This window comes from Strix uralensis, chromosome 3, assembly GCF_047716275.1.
Source record: "Strix uralensis isolate ZFMK-TIS-50842 chromosome 3, bStrUra1, whole genome shotgun sequence".
Lineage (NCBI taxonomy): Eukaryota > Metazoa > Chordata > Aves > Strigiformes > Strigidae > Strix > Strix uralensis.
In genome coordinates, this window is record NC_133974.1 from 72,332,450 (window position 1) to 72,356,375 (window position 23,926).

Sequence of the window (23,926 nt, forward strand, 5' to 3'; positions counted from 1 at the left end):
GTCAGCTAAGTGCCTGCATTTAGCTAAATGAACCTGTGCAATTCTCCCAAGGCTTGAGAGGTGTGCATAGGGGAGGCTGTTTCCTGCAGCTGCTTTTGGCTACTAGTAAAAGGCACATTCGCTTTTTAGAAAAAGATTTTTTTACTCCTGATTCTGAAGCTTGAAACCTTAGTAAATTAGATGAGAAAATAACTGAGTGGAATCCCACAATGCTGTTGCACAAAATACTTCATCTAACAGAAAAAAGTTATTCAGTTTCTCTGCTTATGCATAAAGTATACAGAAATCCTCTCTAATTAAGCAGTATTACATAATTCCTAGTAATAATGGAGCATTCAAAGGCAACATGTGGTGGAGGTGAAAATACAACTTATATTGCCAGACACATTTCTCTTAATGTACATTTATTGCCAGTACATTTCAGCAGAAGGAAACTTAGTCATATAGTCCAAGCAAAGGCCCTAAATTTGAAAGGTGATCAGTACTTCTAAGATTTAATATCAGCAGCTAAGAACACTCAACCTTTTCTAGGGACCAGATGAGAGATCCAAAAGATTTAAAAATCTTACTCTCAGAGGACCTAATTTTAGAGGTAGGTAAACAACTGGGCCTGAATTCTTTTAAATCAACTTTCTAAAATACTTTAATTTTTGCTTTTGGTCATGCATACCATCCTTCAAGTCACAACACCAAGAACCAGCTAGGTGTCCAGCACTTTCAGAATCCCCAGACTATTCATATTGTATATCTCCTGCTTTAGGACTTTCCTTTGGTATAATTGTTTGTACAGTGCCTAAGAGATCAAACTATGACTGGGAAGGAACTTTTGGGGGTGTTTTTAACCAAAGTTCATCAGTTTTATATCAAACCTTATTCAAAAATAAATAAAGAGTATTTATTAATGCAGATACATAGAGTTGATTTGGCTTAGTTTCTCCTTAGGAGCTATTTTGGCTGCTAACACACATTTATTTAAATGTAAAATACATTGGATATACACAAATACTTGATAACCTTATTCATTTAATTTTCAAATTTCAGAAGCTTGTGTCTGAAATAAAGGGTATATTTGTAAACCAGGCAGTTTTTTTATCTTCACCACATGTAATCATCTTGTGACAAGCAGTTTTAGAGAGATTTTGGAATAAAAACCAGATCTTAGTTCCCTAACAGTGTTGTTTTGTATCTAAACACATTTTCATTAATTCCATTAACTATCAAAATCAAATGTGATAGAAGACAAATGTTTCCAGTTAGACAACATAATGAATTTAGAATGTGGTATATTCATGTTAAATGTAAATTAATGGATTTTAACAGAGTTAGACTAATTATATCACTAAAATCAGTAGAAAAGTCATTTGAATTTATCTACTTTGTGAATAGCTTTAACACGATGGACATATGTTCATTTTTCAAAAGCATTTTGTAAAGTCATGAATCGAATCATACCTAAATTAACAGAAGAACCTACCCTTCACTTGAACAGACTGTGGATCAGGCCTTAACCACTGTGACTTTGTCAAGAATAAAATTCTCAGGTGATTTCTTATAAGATACGATGAGAAATGAAACACACACAGGTTCTCATTGATCATAGCTGGAGCCCACAAAGTGACATGTGAAAAGTGGTAAAAAGGGAACCCATGAGGACTGGAAAAGACTCAGATTTTATGGGTTATTGATTTACCAGGAAGAGTCTTGCCAAGTTTAAATGAAGGAAAACAGAAAAATGGCATAACCCGGGTGTGATGTTGTTGAGGTAACGCACTATGTGAGAGTTGTGGTAGTGCTCTCTAACATCCCTTCATAAAGCAGCTACATTGTTTTAATGAAATAAATGGCTACAGTAAAAATTTAAGAGATCAGAATCCCACTGAATTATAAAATATAAATTGATGTGTATGCGGGTATTTTTACCAACCTAAAAGTACAGCATGTGCAATACGTTTCTAATAAACATTTAAATGTTAACTTATGAAAAGTAGTCTTGTAGACTGGAATTTTAAAATATTAGGAACTTTAATTACAAAACTACTCTCTCATTTCATTGATATAAATTAATTAAACCCCACGAATAAATGTGTAACCTATATTCAATCAAAAATGTTACATACTTCCCACAATTCTGGAACTCCCTTACAGAAAAGAGGGGTCATAACTCAGCAACTATGATGCACCAAAATCATAAAGGTAAAAACTTCCTAGTGCCAGTAGGAAAAAATTCTCATTAAAAAATGTTATTCTGGCTCTGTTTTTCAAACCCAAAACTCATGCAAGAGCTGTAATTTATGTCAAAAATATAACCTGGAAATTAAATAAACAATGCTAATACTTATGGGATCAGTAGTGATGCTGACTTATGGCTTACATTACAGACATGAGAGTAACCCTTTTTTTAAAAGGGCTCTAAATAATTAACATAATTTGATTAGATCAAATTGATTAGATTTGGCTTTTGGTAATCTGTTTTTACCTTTAATTTTGCTGAGTTTTATCTGAAAAATTTGCAATTAAAAAACTGTCCAACATTCTATAGTGTGAGGAAATATATCTTCTTGAGTAAATCTTTCTTCAAAATCACTTACTACATTGCACCATAGTTTTTTTATCAACCAAGATAACATAAAATTTGTGATTTTTTTAAATGTATTTATACTTAAGTGAAAAATTTGCATGATATTGGAATATGTAGTGTGAAAATGGTGTGTCTTTTTTCTATTCATTTGTCATATAGAGGCTTTTATAGTCCACTGGGGCTTTTTTTTTTCTTACCTGGAACTCTCTTTGCCCAGTTGATCATGTGCACTAATTCTCTGTCTGCAAGGTTGGTCAACAGGGTCATCATAGAGGCTTCGTTGAATGGTCTATTTGGGTCATATTCAGAATAAACTATAGGTGGCTCAGCTTCCAGCAAGGCACTGACCATCTGTTCTGCCGTCAGGGACAGGGCTGGACTGTTCTTCTTGCTATGTTTCACCACCAGTGGACTTGTCCAAAGGGTGGGAGCTCGCAGCTCTGTAGAAGAAGCTTCCCCGTTCCTGGAATCCTGCTCCTCTCTTTGACGTTTTTGTTTCATCATTCGCCCACCTCTGCGGTCTTTCCGGATTCCTAGAGACACACAAGAACATCGTGAACTCCTTTTCTTGAATGTATGTATTACATACACATGACTTCAGCCAATCAGCAGCTGCTGTTGATAGACCCAGGTAGCATTAACTCTTGGTTTATTTTCTGAAGACTTCTTCCTATATCTGGAATCTTACATCAGTAGTTGGAGAGAAAAACTATTTTTAAAAGTATAGTGTCAGGAATAGCGCACTCCTTCCTAAAATTCAGATCAGTTGGGCTTACACAGAACTCTGGACTAGTGACACTGTATAGCTGCTGTGCCCCACAAAAGTCAGTAATTGGGAATAAATATTTCTTTACAGTACAAACTTCAAAGTATGTCCCAAACTCTAGTAGACAACCATTCTGTAAATGATCAATGATAACTTAATGATTTGGGTGGGCCGGATGGATCACAGAAGTAGCTCTCAAAAACCATCCAAGGAAGTTTTGCTCAAGTTCACCAATTATTTTAATTAAACATCATCCTATTACTGAGCCTGTGATCTTCACAATTACACAAAACCATCCCAAAACAGCAATAAATAATGACATATAACTAGATAAACAAAAGTAAGAAAAGGGAAGATAATTGCAACTTCAACCTAATATGGGAGACCTACTGTTGAAAGGCTGTAATAATTGCAACAGAAACCATCTTTGTCATTACTGCACGTTTCTGCAACGTGCTTAGCACTGTATGACCCTGAACCCTGGGATATTATCAAATCAGCCATACCAATTAGAACTACAACATAAGACCTTACAGTGGAACAAAATCTTCCTTTGTGGAAAGGTTACAAGAAAAATATAATGATAAAGCCCACGTGGACTCCAACCATAAAGGGAAGATTAAGTCTGGCTCTGACTGGAGGAAGCACAGGCATCTTGAGGCTGAGTTAAAACCTTATATCATGAAATGGAGGCTAGGGATAAACAAGTAATAAGGAAAGCACACAAGGAATTGAGCTATGAGGAGAAGGCAGCTTCTGATGGGGCTTACTCTGGAGTCCTCATGCAATATGGAAAAGCAGCACTAGTCCCAGTTTGAAAATGAAAAGAAGATATACAGAGAAGGAGGAAGCAAACTATTCAAATAACAGAGAGAACAATTAAAAGAAAAAAAAAAAAAAAAACACAAACCAAACCAAACCACCAAACAAAACAAATACAAAAACAGCTTTGAGAACTGCCGGCATTTGCAAGCAGTCAGTACAGGTCTTTCTGATGATTGGGGGAGTGGGAAACACAGCCTTTGCTCAGCTTTTTTCACACCAAAAAATTTAAAACTTTAGATTCCCAGTTTTTGTTAGCAGCATCTTCAATATAAATGTTGGATCGTATCAGCAGGTGTCCTTTCCCAGTCTCAAAGGAACAGAGAGGATCTTTAGATCTGTGACTCTTTTTTTTTTTAATATGGTGATATTTTCACTGAATTTGTACTTGAAGATTAAGCACTTTAAGTCTAATTCATTCAAAATCTAGTAGGCCTCCTGATTCTGTTCCATTAATCTTTCCAGATAGAGAGTTCAATAAATCTTTCATCGCTCCTACTACTTAACCCCTCTACATTTCTAAGCCAAAAGTCTCCGGTGCATTGCTGCTCCCATTTTTCATTCAGCAACACCAATTTTTCCTACTACTAAACTGCTTCTGTTTAGGAGAGGAGGGGAAGATTCTTGCTATTAAGAAAAAATGCAAGACTTATTTGGCAAAACGTCATCCTGGAGTTACTCTCATTGGTGGCTTACTTCATTGGACTACTCAGTAGAATGCATGCTCTATCTGTAACAGATATTTTTGTTATATGCTTTATATCAATGTAATGTTTTTGAATTAAAATTGCCCTGTGAAACATGCAGACATAATCAAACAAAACCACATGGTTCATGCACACTAAAGCATTTGTTAACTTTCTCACATCCCAAATTCTACAGCTGCTCATCTAGCACTTTCTTTTTGAAGATTCAAAAGTATGCTTGGGGCCTGTACTGTTCAACATACTCATAAATAGATGGACTCAGAACTGACATAATTCAGAAACAAGATCTTAGGGTTAGAATAATACTATAAAAACATCAGATAAGCTAGTTTAGAAAGTAAATAAAATGCTAGAAATTACTAGGAGAGGAAAGGAGGACAAAGCATCTTCATAAATCACACATTTTATTAACTCATGAGGCACACTACAGTGAATACTGTGTGCCATTCTGTTCTTTCAATTTTAAAAAGAGATATAAAATAAATGAAAAAGGGGTAAGAGAAAGACAAGGAAGATGATCCAAACTGTGAAACAAGTTTGGTACAAGAAACAGCTACGCTAACTAGGTCTGCTTGGCTACAAAATCAGGAGTAGCAAGAAGATGAATAAGCTATGAACACTGACGCTTTTCTAATACAAGATGGTATCAAATGAAACTACCCCATGCAAGGTTCAGGACAGACAAGAAGAGGTTCTCTTTCACACCATGCAGAAACAAAGCTGAAAGTGTGAATACATTAGAAGTTGGTATATGTTAGAAAGCTGTAGGCCAAATTTGATGGAGAAAATAATCCATTAAGGGTTAATAAACACAAAATAAGATACCTTTGGCCTAAGTCTCCATGGCATAGATTACTGGAATATCAGAGAGAATGGTTCGTTGAGTAAAGCTAACATCACCAGTTTGGAAGAGCTGCCCCACACAAATCTATTTTTACATTTTTATTTCAGGATTTTCAAAAAACAACCAAACAAACATACTAAGCCTACACTGGATTTTGTAGAGATCAGATCTGAAAAACCGTCAGCAAGAGTATGCATGCCTTCTGCATCACATCAGCAGCTTTTATTATTACAGAGAAAGGTCTTTGAATCTGTATGAGCATCATACTCATCAGAGATTTATAGAAATTGCTAATAACTCTTCACCTAACCCCTAGATGGACAAGCAACATAGTGATTTTATTATTCATTATCTTGGACCAAATAGGAGTGAGTATCTCTCTGAAAAATGCAAATGCTTCCAAATCTCCTTCATCTTAATCAAATTTTATCTCTGTTTAAAAGAGATAATAGTGATGCACAGTCACTAATTCCAGAAAAGACAAGTCTATCAAGCAACAATTTCATTGCCAAAAGTGCAATGATCTTGTAAGGGTTTTTTTAAATATAAGAATGCATTAATTTTGATTCCACAGTTCAGCCAATAAAGGAACCTGAATTTCCAAATGTTATGAAAAAGAATATTCTACCAAAAATGGAAGTACTATGTATCTTGCAAAAGCACTAAAACAATTTCCATTTGAGTTTAAAAGCTACAAGAGCCAAGATCTTCAAAGGCAGGTTTATAAAACTTCATATGTAAATTCAGTCAGCCTTTTAGATATGGAGGCAGGTTTCAAAACTGCCGAGTAATAACAGACTCCAGTCAGGAGAAGCCGATCAGCAGTAAAATTGCATAAGGACCATGGAGTCAATGTTAACCAAATGAAACACTTTACTAGTGTTTTCCAACATGCAATTAAAACGAAAAATAAATTCCAGATTATTTTTTAAAAATCCTAAATTAGGAATATATTGGATGAATATTGAATCTTAGCCATCCAACAGCCAGCTGCTTCTTACTTATTGCTAAGAACAAAACTTCACCTTTATATCTTCAGTATTACATAAAATATTCAAGAATATTTACAGGAAGAAGAGGAAGAGATCAAATAGAATAAAATTTGCTTTGCTCTGTGTGAACCATAGAACTATGCATTCTAGATTTAAAGATACACATATAATCTCAAATCCTATTCTACTTAAATATATTTCCTATTAACTGCTTTATATAATATTCTTCAATTCCTTTATTATTAGAAATTTAGTAGGAATATTTGTCAAGTAAAGAATGTTTATTGTTTGCAATAAATGGGAACAGATTTGATAAAACCCAATATACTTTTCTTGGCACTAAGACTGAAAAAACACTGGTTATTTGATAAAACTGAAACAGCCAAGGTACTTTTATGTTCTTCCTATTGCTCACTATTCTGGAAATCCTAAACACAATAGCTATTGGTTTTTGTCTTCTTAGGAACACTCACTTGCTTCCTGGAAAACTTATTGTGTTATTTTCATTAACACGATACAAAAAATGCAAAAGAGCTTCATCTTCTCTTTCCCCCATATGCACAACATCCACTCTGCTTGTTCACATGAGGGGTGGGTATTGATACGGAAACTGCATCTGCCTGTGAGTTTAAAGCCTACTCACTTGCAGCCTATTTATTAACCCCTCTCTTCATGCTCCATTTCAGTTTTTCTGGAGTTCTGAACAGCTTTCCAATAGCTGCAAGCAAAAACTACAATAATGTTATTATTTTCTACAAATAGTACCTGTCTTTGAAGGCTAAAACCCTCTGGTGAATTGTATGTTTAACCTTATCTTGTTTACTTGTAAATGCGGGAAAAAAAAAAAAATTCCCCAACACTTTTGGAATGAAACCTAGCCCAAAGTCTACAGAGGTCTAGTCCTCTAACTGTGTTTTAGTATACAGATTTTCAGTAAATCTGACTGTCTGTATCAGTGGTCATCAATCACTGAGAAGGCTCCAGGCACTTTACAGGCGGAGCCCAGCCTCATGAACACAAACTCCTAGATCTGCATTCTCCTGGATGACCTCAGAAAAGGTGAGACGTCAGCCCTGAGAAATGTCCACAACCCAGAAAACTTTGGACATTCTTTAGGTTTCTGTTTCGAATACATCTGTGTGCTTCATCTCACAAACAATGTGCAAAATCAGTTACTAGTATCGCAATACATATTTAGCAGCGGCAACAAAACCAAAATTTTGCAATTTTCTGGAGGGCAAAGGATACTAATAAGATCATATCATAAGGTGGTTCAAATTGGTCAGACGGATAATTTCTGTATTTTCTAACATTTGAGAATTTAGCTTTGCAATTTTAATCAACCATTAATATACCTTATTAATATACATCATGACTGTACATATCATATATAGAAACTGATTTTCCAACAATTTAATTGTAGCTGTCATTGTGTGACACATACAAGTCACCTGACAACACTGTTCTAGTTTGAGAGAGGACATAAATATTTTATTTTATAGAAAAATATAAGTAGGCAGAATGCAATTACACAAATTGTGACTTTAGGCAGGATCAATATCTCTGGTCTTGCGGTAAGTGATAAGGATGTTGCAGCTGCGGTATTTTCCTCAGAATATCCCATTCAGTAAAACTGGGTCAGTCCAATGCTGTTTATCTTACAAGAACCTTACAGCAACATGATATTAAGATAATTTAAAATCACCACCTTCTTTCAAGAAATCTAGAAGTTCATTATCATTGTGTAGTCGGGCCATAAAAATATATTCACTTCTGAAGCAATTTCTTTTTTTAACTCTCTGCCAGTGAACATGCAAAAGCACAGCGATCTCTCCAAGACAGGTTCAGGAAGCACATTTTGCACAACCAGCAGTGGCAGCACATTTGACTTCAGAATTCTAGGTCCATACAGTGGGATGAGATAGTATTTTATCCTAGAAACTGCTATATAATGTCTATTAGAAATAGGAGATTTTATTTCACATTTTATAAACAAAGAATTTTACCTTATTCCATAAGCTTTCTATGTGTATAATTAAGTAAGATTTTGGTTTGCCTCCTGAGGGAATATTTGGGAGAAGAAAGTTGACTGGTGAGAGCTCTCACCCCACCTCAGGAGCTGATATTTGCAGGAGAATGAGGGAGAAGAAGAAAAGCTCTTCTTTGATACTCTTCCTTATTTTGACACTCAGCTTTTAAGGAACTTCTCTGCTGCTTCTCCTTCTAGCCCTGGAAGATAGGGCTGTACCACCTAAGAATTCACAGGAAAAGCAGAACAGATAGAAAGAAAAACTGAAATGGCTAGAAAGATAATCGATGGAGATCTGAAGGGGCAAGACAACCAAACTGATGGGGGGAATAGAATTAATTAATGCTTTTAGAGTATATTAAATCACCAGGACATAATTACTGAATTAGGAAGTAAATCGAATTGCTACCTACATAATTTTTCATCATTTTATACACTTAGAGAGGTGATGTACTCCATTCAGGTTAATTATTAAATATTTTTTGTGTGTGTGTGTATCTTTCTTGTTTCAGAAGGAAGACATGATATTGTATTTTCTTTCTATGCAATGACTGAAACAAGTCTATCTTCATAAAATACTTGCTTTAGAACATTGCAGTCAGTACATCCATGTGGTTCTTCCCTCCAAAAAATTTAACTGCACCCTCTCCTTGCACTTGCTGAGTTTATACTGCACTACAGATTTTTAAAGTACTAAAAGAATAACTTTCTAATCCTTACCTCCTTCTACGAGCAATGCCTCGACAGAAAGAACTAGTCACTTGTCCCTCTTTATAGAAACACAGATTAGGGGCATATTGTTTATCTGGAGCTTTTTTATTTTCCCATATGATCTACAGTAAAATTCTGCTTTTAGTAGTTTCTGTAGTTGCCGTAACATATATCATCATAAACATTATATGGGTAGAAAAAAGGGTAACTGGTCATAGGTTGTAGCCTTGAGAAAGCTGTGAGATCTCAGATACTCTATTGTTAGAACACATCTTAATATCTTTCACCTGAAGATTTCAAGGAGTCTTTTACTAATAATGGTTTTAACTTCTCAAAAACCCAAAAGGTTAAAATCACACAGTGAACAAGTAAGAAAATTAAAAGCAACATCTCAGCCACCATTAGTAAACCTTACCCATCTTACTTTGGTATGCATGTGTGTGTTACTTAACAAATATTTCAATCTAAAATCTTAGGCACATAAAATTTTTCAGTTTTCTAGCATGTGTTAGCCCTGATGTATGCAAACAACTGGGATGTCTGTAGATATTCTCTTGGCTCCCACATTGTGATTCAGTGACAATAGAAAGGCCCTTTAACAAAAGAACAGCAGATGGCTTTAATGTTGATGTTTACATATAGTCACAATTCGAGTAGTGGCACAGTAGTTTTCTACTGCTGCAAAGAAAACTTATATTCACTCCAATTGCATTTTAGATTCTCTACTTCATCAGGTTACCAGAAGATACCAGGTTTAGAGAGGAAGTCCAGGGAAATAGCAAATCCATGAACTGTTAAATCCTGTACCGACTTTTGACAAAGTACCATCAGAGAAGCAGCATGCTGTTGGACTAAATATTAATTAGTCAGAATATTTCAAATCATAGACAAAAATAATCTCTATAACAATATCTGGCTTTACTTGTCCCCTAACTGCTCAGAAACCCCATAAATGACATGGAAAATGTTTCACCACTCTTCACTATCTTTCCATTACTACCAGTGCCTTGCCATTCTACAGTTCCCACACTCAGTTCACTCAGGTGCTGATAACGGCATCAGTCACCATCCCAGCCATGGGCACAAGAATGCAATTACTGCTCAAAAGTCATTGGCACATAACTTTGAGCTGTACCACTAATGGTATATGGGCAGCACTCTGCGAATCCTTGCAATAATCAGGGCTCTACAAATTAACCTCCACTTTATACTTGACAGACATTCAGATGGCATTTCAAGCATTTAAACCAGTGGAAATAAAGTAGATTTGGTAACTTGACAAATCAAAACATAAAGTCAAGTGTCAGACTGGAGAACCAGAGTTCAGTTTCTAGGCAGCAAGCATATAAGCAATAGCTTCTCATTCTTATCAGCGTTGTTTCATGTCTTACTGGAACTATTTTGCAAAATAAGTGACTTTTAATCCAGGGAAGAAGCTCCTACTTAAAAACTGTTTGCTCAGAAATGAGTTTTTAGCTTTGAAGATGTTCCTCCTTATTTGTGGCTTTTCCCTCCTTATTTGTGAATCTTCCCTCTACTGCTTCCTTTCCATTTCACAGCAACACAGCTCCTGCAGCTCCTAGGAGGAACAGGTTCAGAACAGGGCTGGTAGAAAAATTATGGGAAAGGACATCCTTATGCACAGGAAAAGACTGTAACAACTAGGTTAATCAGGATTACAAAATTAAGATATCTGGCTCACAAATAAATTGGAGGAAAAAGTCAAGAGTGGGGATAATGAGTGTGAGGATGGTGTGGGAACCATGCTGAACCCCCCTGTAGCAATCAACAATTTGTGGCCATGCTCTGAGGGTGAAATAATCACGGCAGGCAGGAAAAGGAATGACTTTTGCTTTTTTTTCTAGGAGGACCACAAAAATATGGACCTATGACTGGTTTTGGAAACAGTGATTGGTAAATGGTTTACCAGCTAACCTCCCAGTCTGAAGCAACCTTTGAACCTGAGGCTCTTTGTCCACAGTTCTGCTCCTCGTCAGCAGACCCCAGATGATAAGAGACATTTGACACTTCTACATACATGCACAGTCTTGCAGCATTAACAGCCTATAATTTTGTCAGTTTGTCAAAGGAGGATCTCAAAAGTGCTTGGAAACACCTTCTCGTCTAAACAATTTTGTTACTCTTCAAGACTGATCTACCTCATCAGAATTATGTTGAAAATTGACAGAGAGAAGGAATATCTGGTGTTTTGTAAAACAAACCCTGCTTGACAATAAAAGACTAAACATATGTGGTAAGTAAAGGAGATTATAAATAAAAAGGTACCCTTCAGAAAGCCAGAGTCTATAGCCCAGTTGATGATCAGAGTATTGAAGGAGCATGCAGAGAAGAACAGGCCATGGCATGGAAGACACATGAATCCTTTACATCAGTGATCACAAAGGAAAAACCAGATTTCTCTATGTCAGAAACCCTTTATAGGGAGTAGGGGAACCTTTCTGAAACTGAAGTGAAAGTTGAAGAGGCTAGAAATCCAAAAGCCTCTCTCAAATGTCCTAATGCAGGAGAGATTTACTAAACTGCTGCAGAAGACCTCTGGGACTCAGTCCAGACTCACTTTGGCGTCATTGCTGCCACTGGCAAAAGTTAAGTGCAAAAGGAAAACAGTGTGAACAAGCCAACAGTTCCCTTACAGGCACAAACCCATCATCTAAGCACAACTGACTTTAGAGTCTAAAAGGTGGATGCAAGCAAGGTAGCTGTCTCTTAATGACCTCTTACAGTAATTTTGCTCTTAGATGTCATTAGGCACACCTCCACTGAATTCAATTTTTTTAATGCTCGTTGCAAATAAAATAAAATCCTACAGCCTCCTCTAAAACATAACGTCACTGTAGCTGCTGTACGTAAGTAGGGGGCAGGAGTAAAATTACATTCTTGATTTATAACAGATAGAGATTGCTGAAGCTATGACTGCAGTGTAGGTCTTAATATTGTAATGTATCTCAGCATGATGGTCTTCCCAAGGTGGTTTTGAGAGCTTTGAGATTTTGAGAGCTTTTCTGCTTGGTTCTGTCTACATAAATACATTATTTAGTCACAGGAAAGTAACACCACTTTCCAAATTCAAATTTTATAAGCTTAATAAATTACTTCTCTTGAACATGATTCAGACAATCAGCCCCTTTATTTCATATCTATTTCTCTTTTAGAAAATCAAACAGAAATGTAAATTGTGCTGAAAACCCAGGTGGGTTGACAATTACTTTAAATGAGAAACATTGTCAGAAATCTTCTAAAAAAATAAATCAGAATTTAATGTCTAATCCTGAACAGGCCTGCCTCAAGTGACAGTGCTTAATAGCCTGGTTTCGGACAAGGATATCCAGACACTCAGTAGTATAAATAAATAAGAGATATGAGTTTGGGCTGTGCACCTGGATATTGCAATTTTTTTCTACTCCTAAGTGGTTGATGAATGCTGTATGTCTGTTTATGTGGGTGTCTTTTTCAAAAAATGTCTCTCAACCTTTTCCAAACTGGGGCTTTTTTCCTCCTCTATCAGAACTACCTTCTATTAAAAAGGGAGAGAGAAGCTGCAGTGGGGGAATGCGGGGCCCAGGGTTCGCACTCAGATATTCTGGTTCAGCTCCTGGCTCTCTCAACAGTTTGCTCAGTGATCAAGTCATATTACATATCACAGTGCCCCAGTATTCCTATCAGCTATAATGCAGATCATAAAACTGGTCTTCCACGTAAAGTTTTTGAAGACCTGGTAACAAAAAAAGCTGTTAGCAAGCAGGCAAATGTAATTTGCGTCTCTAATGACTATTCATAACTCACAGTTCAAGAACCAATGGTCTACTAATTACAGATGAAGGTGCAAGACAGAATTCATCCTAATATGTATTTTGACATTCCATCTTTGGCATTCATAGCACATGTTTTAAAGAGCATCAGAGGATATGTAGAAGAGAAGCAAGAGAAGTTCAATTTATCCACCATTCAACTGAATCCCTTTCAGTGCTGACACTCCTGCACAAATCATATTAAGATTTGGCTACAGTAAGTATGGCAACAGCCCCATTTCTAGGCAATATTTACAGCGAAGCCATAGACATTTCAGGGGTCACAATAAAGCCTTTACAGGAACCATACATCAACCATGATTTGGAAAAGCCAAGTAGTTCTAGGAGTATGAGTTCATTAGTATAACTCTCAAAGACAGTGAGAAATTGTAACTGCTACATTTTAGAAACTAGATAAATTAATTAGGGTATTGAAGCTACTTGGCCTGATATATCAGGACTGATGGTGCTAGAACTGAACTGTAAATGCCTAACCAAGTGAAGAACCAGAAGCTCTAGTACTCTGGGAATTTCTCAAGCTCAGTAAGGAGAAGACACCAGCTGTTCCAATCTGCATAGGCTTGCTCAAAACCAGTGAATGCACAGTGACACCCTGAGGTACCTGCAGTATGAACAAGTGGCAGAAAGAGGTGGAGACACAGCAAGGATCCTAGACTTAATTTAAAATTAATCAGCAATTTAAATGGAGACTGTCTCATTGCTACATCTATTCCCAAGTAATATTACAACTAAAATAATTCCTAATTGGGAACTTTTAAGTATGTAAAGGCCAAAAAGCAAATGTAAACAAATATGCAGATATACTTAGCTTTACTGTCTCAAACAAGTGTTCATTCTGTGAAGTGGAATAGTAAGATAAAGTGTTTTTGGCAAAAGTGTTTCCAACAACAGTCTCTCTTATTCAGAGGGCAGAACAGTGGAATATTATGTTTTGGGACAATTCAATGGCAACAATCCACTTTGCATATGTACAAAGGGAAAAAAGAAATATTTCATTAAAAAGTCTGGTTTCAAATCCATCTTCTTTCCAGGAGACTGTTCTAAACTGACAAGACTTTGTTTCAAATGCTGCTCGAGTACATGCTTTCAGCCCATCAATTACATCTTAAAAATGTACATTTTGTCATACATTTATCAGGCCCCACCTACACAGTTATTTGGCTGAGTGCAGAACAGTATGTCTAATAAATATCATAAAGGTTCTTCTCAGACAAATCAAAATAGTTTCACATTGTTAATCCATTTTCCTTCATTCACTAATTTCTATTTTTAATATAATATTTCATTAAAAGTTAATGACATTGAAAATTAGAAAGTCTGGAGCCCTTCCAGCGGTTGCATCAGACATCGATTTACCTCTGCTTTTGAGAATTATTTTAATAACTCTCTAGCCTTTTAGCATGAACAAATATAGCATTCATCAAGGAAGCATAGCTCTCTGTTTAAAGACAAAAATCAGCAAGGTTCTTCTCTGAGAGGATGGCAACTTTTCCAGATGTTTTTTTCTTTTCCCTGTAAAAGTTTGTCTTAAACTTCAGCTACATTATCACACTGAACCAACTGAATTCCCATGTGGTTACAGGTGGGTAACTATTTCAAGACAATATAAGAGAAAAACTGAAAGCCTTCAGTCTCTACACTCCAGTTTGTAGAAGTTAATGAATGTTTCTACAGGCACCTGGCATGTGGTTATAGCACACTGTTACAGAAAACACAGACTTTTATTCCCTGGTCTGTACTGCAGTAATCTCTGAAGGGTTCTCAGATACTTTGTGAGGGCAAGCCTGAAGGATGTAGGCTTCAAAAGTGCTGTAACATTGTAATTTCATTACCACAACACTCAGAATCTTCTCTCTACAACATGAAATTTCAGGCTGTTCAAAGACAGTAAATAGCCCTGGTCACATACATGATCACCATCTGGATCTAGCACATGAGCACTCAGATCCTTGATTACCACATTTTACATGACTTGAGTTTGGGAATCCATCAGCATTCAACAACTGACAGAATTACATAGGTCTCAGGGTGCTAAAAATGGACTACCAGGCAAATAACTGAATTTTCATTAAGGATCTAACATTTAAAGATATGACAAATTTTTCTCATAGCCACTAATTCCACTAGCATTCTGCTGCTTTGATCCCACAGAACACTCGATGTTAAAGCTACCTTGTCACACATGAAAGGAGGGGAAGAATGTAGCATGCTAATAACTAGAAATTCACATTCATTTACCACACTATAAAAATACTTGATTAACGAATAACAGTAAAAATAAGGTGCTTTTGATTTCAGAGAGTGAGGTCCTTCAGAGACAAGTCATCAGAAAGCCATTGAAACAATAAAGAAATGGAAAACTGAATCTGTATTGGAACAGAGATCACCTGGACCATACATATGATTGGAGCTTCAGGATTGTAAGTGTTTTAAAAACTCGATTTGGAAGCTGGGACTCCCCATCACATGAAATAGTAAGTCAGAATATACTTCTCCAAACTAGAACAGAAACAATCTTCAAGAAAGCATCAGTGGATCATAAACAGAAATTAATCTACTCTTCCCAGGTACCCAACCAGAAGAAAGAGGGACATGACAAGGAGGTTATTCTATGTGACCTCTTTATCCTCATGTACAAAAAGGGGTGCACAGACTAATTAATAACATATAATTTTAAGGTCTTTTTGGCTTATTCAAAAAGAGAGACTGAAGCATTTGGACAAAATATAACAGCTATAAATTCTGCCTCAGATGTTGACTACATCAGCAGAGATTCTGGCAACTTAATCGTCTCTTGAAGCAGCACAGTAACAGATGCAGAAGAAAACACTTGCAAACATAAGAGGAGAGAAAGAAACCACTCTTCAGTACTGAAAGAAATTTTTAAAAGATGAAAGAACAGCAGGATGAAAAACACTATAGAATTTCCACAGAAACTCATAAATAAATGTTCCTACAGCATAGCCCATGAGCCACTTGAAGCCTGCATTTTTTCTGAATGAAGCCCCAAAAACATATTTCGGTTGTGTCCACTCTATTAACAATAGTATAATATGAAATTTTTATGCTGCGTTACGTGACCTTCTATGAGAAAAACCTCAGCAACCATAGCTTATAACCTATGTTTAAAATTAACCAGAGACATTTAAACAAGATTTTATTTAGCTTCCCCCATATTTACTGAAACTCGGTAATTAATATCAGCCATTACTCAGAAGTTAAATGATAGATAAAAGTCACAAGTTAGCAGGTTTGACAATCTTTTAAGAAACCTCAGCTAATTCAGTGCAGATGGAAAACTGAGATTACATTTAGAGAAAAGAAATATTACAGGTGTTTTCCACTACGCCCAAAAGGTAGATCTTCATAAGCAAATTGTGGAGATAGCTATAGAAGTGCAATATGACACAACTGAGTATATTTTACATGCATGATAGAATTAATGCCTTTAAACGAGGCAAAAACTTCAATATGAAAAAAAGGATGTTAATTAAATTTAAAAATTCAATCGAGAATACTATGAATTATTAGAGAAAATGTGGGCCTTGATTTAACCACAGCACTAGATGATGCAAAAAGTTGAAGAAAAATGTTATTATGAGATCTGTTAAAAGAGAAAAGCTTAAGAGAGCTACTCAGAGAAAACAAAAAAGCACCCAAAAATATCTAAAAACATTCAAAAATTAACACTTTAAAAGTTAACAAGATGGCATAAAAGAATATTCACTTAACCTTTATCTTCATCTGAGAGAAATGTGACAATTATCAAGTACTACATAAAGAAAAGGGTTCTTTCTCCCACAGCTACATGGACAATATGGGATTGGTAATGAATCCAGCAGAATCTTGAATGCTTTACTTCATCCTACATTAACTTTACCTTTCTTGAATACTACATCTGCAGGCATGCCAGATTTATAACATGCAACTGAGGGATCTAGAGAAATTTTTCCCAGACTTCATAAAATAAATATTCTTAAACTCTTGCCTATGAACCAGTGATGGACTTCAGTGCATTATTAGTGGTCCTATAGGAGCAGGCAGAATTTATGTACCTAATCTCCTTGTTTGTAAACTGTGAGCTTAGTTTTAAAAAAAACCCAAACACAACCAAAAAGTCACAACATTAACTATTTTTTAACTACCAGTTGCTATAGTTGCTATAGAATTCTTACAGCATCGTAAAAGAAAAGAATGAAATCCTCAGGACTTTACTCAAGGGAGGGCCACTGTATGAAACAAAAATTCCAGAACATCTATATTAGAAAGAAAATTTGCTCAAAATTGTAGTCTTTTATTGGACTTCTTTAATCTACAGAATGCTAGTTGAGAATTCTGTACAATGTTTATGTGATTGAAACAATTATGTATGGAACAGTGAAAAACCTTTTACAACATGTATCTTAGAGAAGAGACATGAAAAACATCAAACTGGTGCAGTGGATCATTAATTAAATACATAAGAGTATTAATGGATGGAAATGTGCCAAATGAAAGTTGTAATATCATGAACATAAAACATAATGATGTATCTTAACTACGAACTGCCTCATGGACAAGGGTCACAACTAAAGCTGCATGGCAAATTTATGTATGGGATTTTCTGATTTTGGCTGGCCTTACCTGAAACTTTAACTTCTCTGGACCATAGCTGTGATACTAATTACATATATTTTCCTTTAAAGAGTTCTAGCCATGTACACCAGGATGTTAAGACAGAAACAAAAAACCCTGTGGATCTATAAACTAAATCTTATGAAAAAAAATCAACTACCGCCTAGGGTTAGAACTAAAAAGAGATTTGACACCTTTCTCCTGCTTGCATCCCAAAACTGAGATTAACAAAATCAGTCTCAGCTCTTGCCTAATCCTTGAGTTAAGAAAAATGCAGATTCAACCTCAAAGTGCAGCAACAGCAGACTAGTTTTCCTTTACTCTTTCCCCTTTACTCTTTGTCCCAAGATTCTCAGACTTGGCCTACCTTGACTGCACAGACTGGACTTATTAAAAAGCCTTTGTTGTGGTAAGGATAAACATGATGAGCCACTCCTCTCTCTTCCCTCAGATTTTTTGTGGAATAAGTAAGCATTAAGTATGCCAGAGAAAGGGAGAGCCAATCTGTAATTTAGCAATTAGCTCCTTTCACACATAAAACAAGGGTTCTGATCCTTTCCCTTCTGAGTATGTACTGCTAAATTTTCCCATAGAAATAGGTTTCAATAGTTAGTGATTACTATTCATTAATAAAAGCAATCTGAAATTTTTAGAAGGCTACAACAAGGTTTTCCTCTGCTTTAGAGCAAATATCAAAGTTTATGATTTCCCGTTCTTAAATATTCTTAATTCTTGGGAGCTTGGCATTTTCAAAAGGATTAAAAATAGCCAAGTTCTGTCTGCTTTTGACAAACATAAGGTACTGTAACATAGAGGAGAAAGGCAGGTATCATGATCAATCCAAAACTATGTTACAAAAGAATTCTTCCATCTAAGAACACACTGTAGCAATTGTTCAGTATTGTCATGTATTTCTAATTTTGCCTCCTAAAGTTAAACACTGTTTATATAAATAATTTAGTGATATTTCACTTCAGTCTAAGCATTCAATATCTGATTCTTCCTCTCTGACATCATTATTACATAAGTATGTTCCAAGAAAGTGGCAGTTATCTCAGCCTTTAATATTCTTGGGTGAAATTAATTCACATATAAAATATGTGTACAGTACTGGAATAGAGGAATTTACTTTCCCTTCCAGAATTCACAGAACAAGTATTACACATTCAGAAGTGTATTTTAATGAATATGGACTGATCTGAGACTACCAGTACTTTTCACCCCGAACTGCAAAATGCTACAAAATCTTGGGTTAAGTTTCATTCATCACGATCTGAAGTCTACCATGAGAGACCAAAAAAATAATGAATTAAAAATATTAACAGAAGAATCCTAATTCCATTGAAGTCAATGTTCCTATTAATTTTGATGCAGATTTGGGCAAGACTAATAACATGGTATTTGGGAGGTTTTTATTTTTTATTTAATTGCTCTTTGATTTAATACACTTCAGGTCAATAAAATTAGTTGCTTCCTCCTTTAGGAGCCATATCAGCTGTCCAATGAAGTTAAAAGACAGGAAAGCAGACACCAATGCTGAGGATTTGTTGATTGCTGTGTACATACCACCTTTCATCATTCCCACTTCATAGCATTTTCTTAGTCGGCAAGCCTGGCAACTCTTTCTTCTGTTCTTGTCAATGGTGCACTGGTTAGTAGCAGGACACATGTAGTCATTGTGCCCTGTAAAACCAGAGGGAAAGTAAGGACACAGTTATACACAGACATAACAAAACTGCCTATAACACTCTCTTAGTTTTCATCGAGTATTTAGTACAGCATCTAACATCTCAGGAAGAAGGTAGGGTTACCATCATAATCTATTATAAAAGTATTGATATGGGTAGTGAAACTAACATCTATTCACAATGCATTTATTCACAAGTTCTTTAAAAGTACTATTAAAAACACAAATTATAACTTCTGTAGACTAATTAAAATAATGAACAATTAAAGCAGTCACAAAAGAGGATAGATTAACATGAACATGTCCCTTGACTTCCTTGCTCTTAGCCTGAGAAATACAGTGTCATCTGGTCCGTGTGCCTGTGTTGATGTCTAACCAACAGACTGCACAAAATGGTTAGACGTTTATAGAATTAAAAAGGCCTATGCACAGAACACTTTCTGATACCTACCACAATCTAGGGCAGTTGAGAAACAAAAAACAATATAAAATAGAAGCAACAACAATTAATTAATTGTATCTCGGGATAAATCAGTCTCTAATTCCAATTGCATGTCTACTGATATATGCAAAAACTTTTTGTCATGACGATTTCTTAAATTACCATATGCTGCAATCAAGTTTGGTACTGGTACCTTTTCCTCCAGAGCTCCACTTCCTCTTTTATTACCGTCTACATCTCAATTCTCGTTACAAACATTTCCAGCGTACCATAATTTGTTACTGTCAACAAGCCTCTATTCCAATATTCTCTTAAAAAATGAGTGCTTAAACTGGCTATAAAATTTTTTTCCAACCACAGACAAGATTTAGCAAGGACAAAAAAGACTATCCAAAATGATCTTAATGGTGCTCTGTATTCATCTAAACACAACTAAGGTACAGTACACAATGAAACAATTTTACTGCAGAACTGTTTGTTCTTTCTTTCAGGTCAAGGGATCAGCTTGAGGTAGAGTAGGGTGGAGGTTTGACAGAGGCCTTGGTCTCATCAAATCATCTATCCTTGACTAGAAATTAGAAAATAGAGTAAAAAATTACTATCAGATTACAGCAGGAACATCTGCTCTCTAATGCTACATAACTGGGATCCAATCAAAATAAGCAGCCAAACTGTAAACTTGTTAATATGGTGACAGTTGACTACACACTGTCTCAAATAGACAGAATTATTATTTTTTAGCTCTACTTGACAGAACAGTATAATACTGGAAAAATCTGAATCCACAGGCTTTGCTCCAGGACTGAGGTAAAGAGGTAGAACAGAAACACTACCTCAAACTCAGCATGAAAGACCATTTTAATTTTCAGTTCCTCTGGTAGGACACAGATTGTTCTATATCTGATTCAAAACATTTCACATGTAAGGAAAAAAAAATCAAGTCAGAAAGAAAACAGCCTCAACCATACAAAAATGTAATATCTACAAGGAAAAGGAACAAAAAGGGAAAGCCATGTTTTTAAGATAATGCACTTTTATTAGGTCACACTAATCAGCAGCAAAAGATTGTAGCACCTGACCTCAATCACCAGTCTTTATAAACCAAGCTCTGAAATAGCATGAGAGGAAAATGGAAAACTCTCATTACTCTTTTTAAAAACAAAAAAAGACTTTGATAGAGTATCTGATCTTCTTCCTAGTGAAGTTAAAAGGTAAATTCACAAGGGGAACAAGCACAGGTTCTGAAGTCAGCAAATAATTCAGAACACCATTTAGCTCCCTGTAAAATAAGCAGATCAATGTTCCCACTTCGGTCAAAGCTGAACACTTGTTTACCACCTTTGCTGGACTGGCTGATGCTCATAAGGTTCAACTCTCAATGACAGTATGCAAAAATCAAAAATCAAGTGGAATCAATATCAGCAGGGCAGACATTCTTTTTCATAGTGCTTACATGGGTGGTAACCTTTTCTTTTGCTCTGAACCTAGATTTCCTTATGCAAACTGCATACGTTTGGGAATCGGCATTTGGTTTGTAGAATAACACATAAAATAATCCTATTTGTGATAGAGCTACAGTCCCTACTAAAATTAACATGATTTGTATTATCATATTTTTACACTGAAAAGTTTTATCTTAAATACATGCTTTAAAGGTTAGCATAATGTCTGTTTTCATGCATGTGACCTGCACCTTAGCCAATCCACTCTTCTTTCAAAACGTTTGACAGACTTCACAGAATAAAACCTGTAAAATTTTGAATGCAAAAAAAAGAAAGATCTGTGTGAGAGGCATACTTCTTCAGATTATGAGTGCCATAGTTTAGACTTCATATTTGTTGTAAACCTAGGAAGAAGATAATTTAATATTTCTCATAATTTTTGGTATAGTTTAACCAACATTCCTTCAGAACATTGGAAAAGATGTAAGCAACCAGAAGAAAATGTTTGATATTATACAGTAGAAATTATTATCAAATTAATCAGGTAAGAAGAAAGAAACAAATGGAAGGAAGGCAGGAACCTTTCCTTCTTCTCCAAAATACCATCTGATTTCAAGTATTCAGTCACAGGAACTGAGGAAGTTTCCTTTGCAAGGCACAGACACAGACTAGGGGAGTCTAGCTTGGGGTGGCACAGAAGGGACAAAGGTAGAAGAACACAATTAAGGAATAGCTAACATGCAAAGACAAGTATTATTTTAAAGTGAAATAGTATAACTCAATAACTCTGCTGTAAGGTGAATTGTCTTTTAACTATTCTACCTTCTATTTTATCCTTAATGCTCATCTCTCGACAAAGTTGATTCTAAACAATCTGACTTACTAGAAGGGATTTCTCACTGGTGGGAATTATCAACGTGAAAGTGGGACACATCATCAGGTGCCCAGCTGCCCTGTACTTCATTATCATGGTATCCAAACAGTAATACATGCTAGAAGACAGGCTAATTAGTCCATTTGGATAGTTGGTATCACAGGAATACCGAGAGGAAGAAATGTCTTCGGTGATCACTGATACTCATAAAGGGAAGCAGATGCCAGTTAGACTCTGTGGTCTTACTGGGGTTTTTTTAAATAAATTACCGGATAACTGGCATAATATTAAAGGCAGTGAGTTTAGTATGGTAGAACCCCTAGTTTTAATCCCCCCATATGTATGACTTGAACTGTGATGAGCTACAAAGGAAGAGTTTAAGGGAGCTATTGGAGGAGCTTGAAAAGGGATGGTCTATTTTTCTTATGAGATCTCACACGTTGTACATTTTAAAAAAAAAAAGTAAAAATAACTTTAAGTATTTTCATAGCATTTTATTATATGCTAAGGTCTTTCCAGAACAGGGTGCAAAGATCTGGCTCTTTTCTCAAAGCACTAATTTTAGATTTGACAATCTGTATAATGACCAACAGTGGAGGGGGAAAGAATAAGGAAGCAAAGTATCAACAGGAAGATAATGGCTGAAATTGGGAAGGCTTTCAGTTTATTCTAACCCAGTCGGTCATAATCAGAGCTTTTTCTTACTGCACATGCAGTCTGACTTTCTCTTGTCTCCATGAATCATGTGTCTAGTATTTATGTTCAGACACTCATTGCTGTCTGTCTAAGGGTTCTCAAGATAGCTGTGGTGTAAGCAACAGCAGCACATGCTTGAAATGGAGTGGCCAGATGATTTCTCTGGGAGGGCTTCAGTCAGCAAAACACTCCATATTTCTTTAAAGTTAAGTGTCTCTACATTCAGCAGAACTTTTAAGCATCTGTGTACTTCTAACAAGTAGTCACAGCACAGTGTATATGGTTAAAGTTAAGTACATGCTTGAGTGTTTCACTGAATTGCAGCTTCGAAAATCTGAGTTCACTTTGTCTTTGACCAGCAAGGATGAAAATTGGCATCATATTAATAGATCAACAGCAATTAACATAACACAGATTTTTTTTGCTTAAATGTGTAAACAGTTGCCATATTATATTTCAATAACCATCGAGATTAGCCTGAGAGAATCATTAGTTTAAACAGTACAAAAGTTGTACAAAAAAATTAACTAAAGAAACCAACACGTTAGCATGCCAGTTTAAGAATGCTTAATGACAATTCTACAAAGCCAATAAAGGAACATTTTTGTTAGGTGAATTTTGTATGACACGTAAACTGATGTAGTTGAATTGACTCATCATACATTTCAAACAAAGATAGTAATAACTATTATCCTTTTACTAATATGTGCTTTGCCTTTAATTATTCTTTTATTTTCCATCATCATGTCACACAAATTTCTTAAACGATTATCTATCTGCATAAGGCATTTGCCAGATTAGCTGTTTCCTGAGGAAGCACCAGGTCTTCTATGATCTTATTTTGACAGTGAAATCCGCAGAATTTCATACATGTAGGTGAAGGCAAGGCTAG

The 23,926-nt window shown here is 35.7% G+C and overlaps 1 protein-coding gene across 1 annotated transcript in view; it reads right to left on the reverse strand.

The window, feature by feature from the left end:
• Nucleotides 1-23,926, reverse strand: part of ESR1 (estrogen receptor 1) — a 158,911-nt gene that overhangs the window by 49,712 nt on the left and 85,273 nt on the right. Inside the window, 2 exon segments of the mRNA XM_074862837.1 lie at nucleotides 2,776-3,111; nucleotides 19,460-19,576. Of these exon segments, the coding sequence (XP_074718938.1) occupies nucleotides 2,776-3,111; nucleotides 19,460-19,576 (453 nt within the window).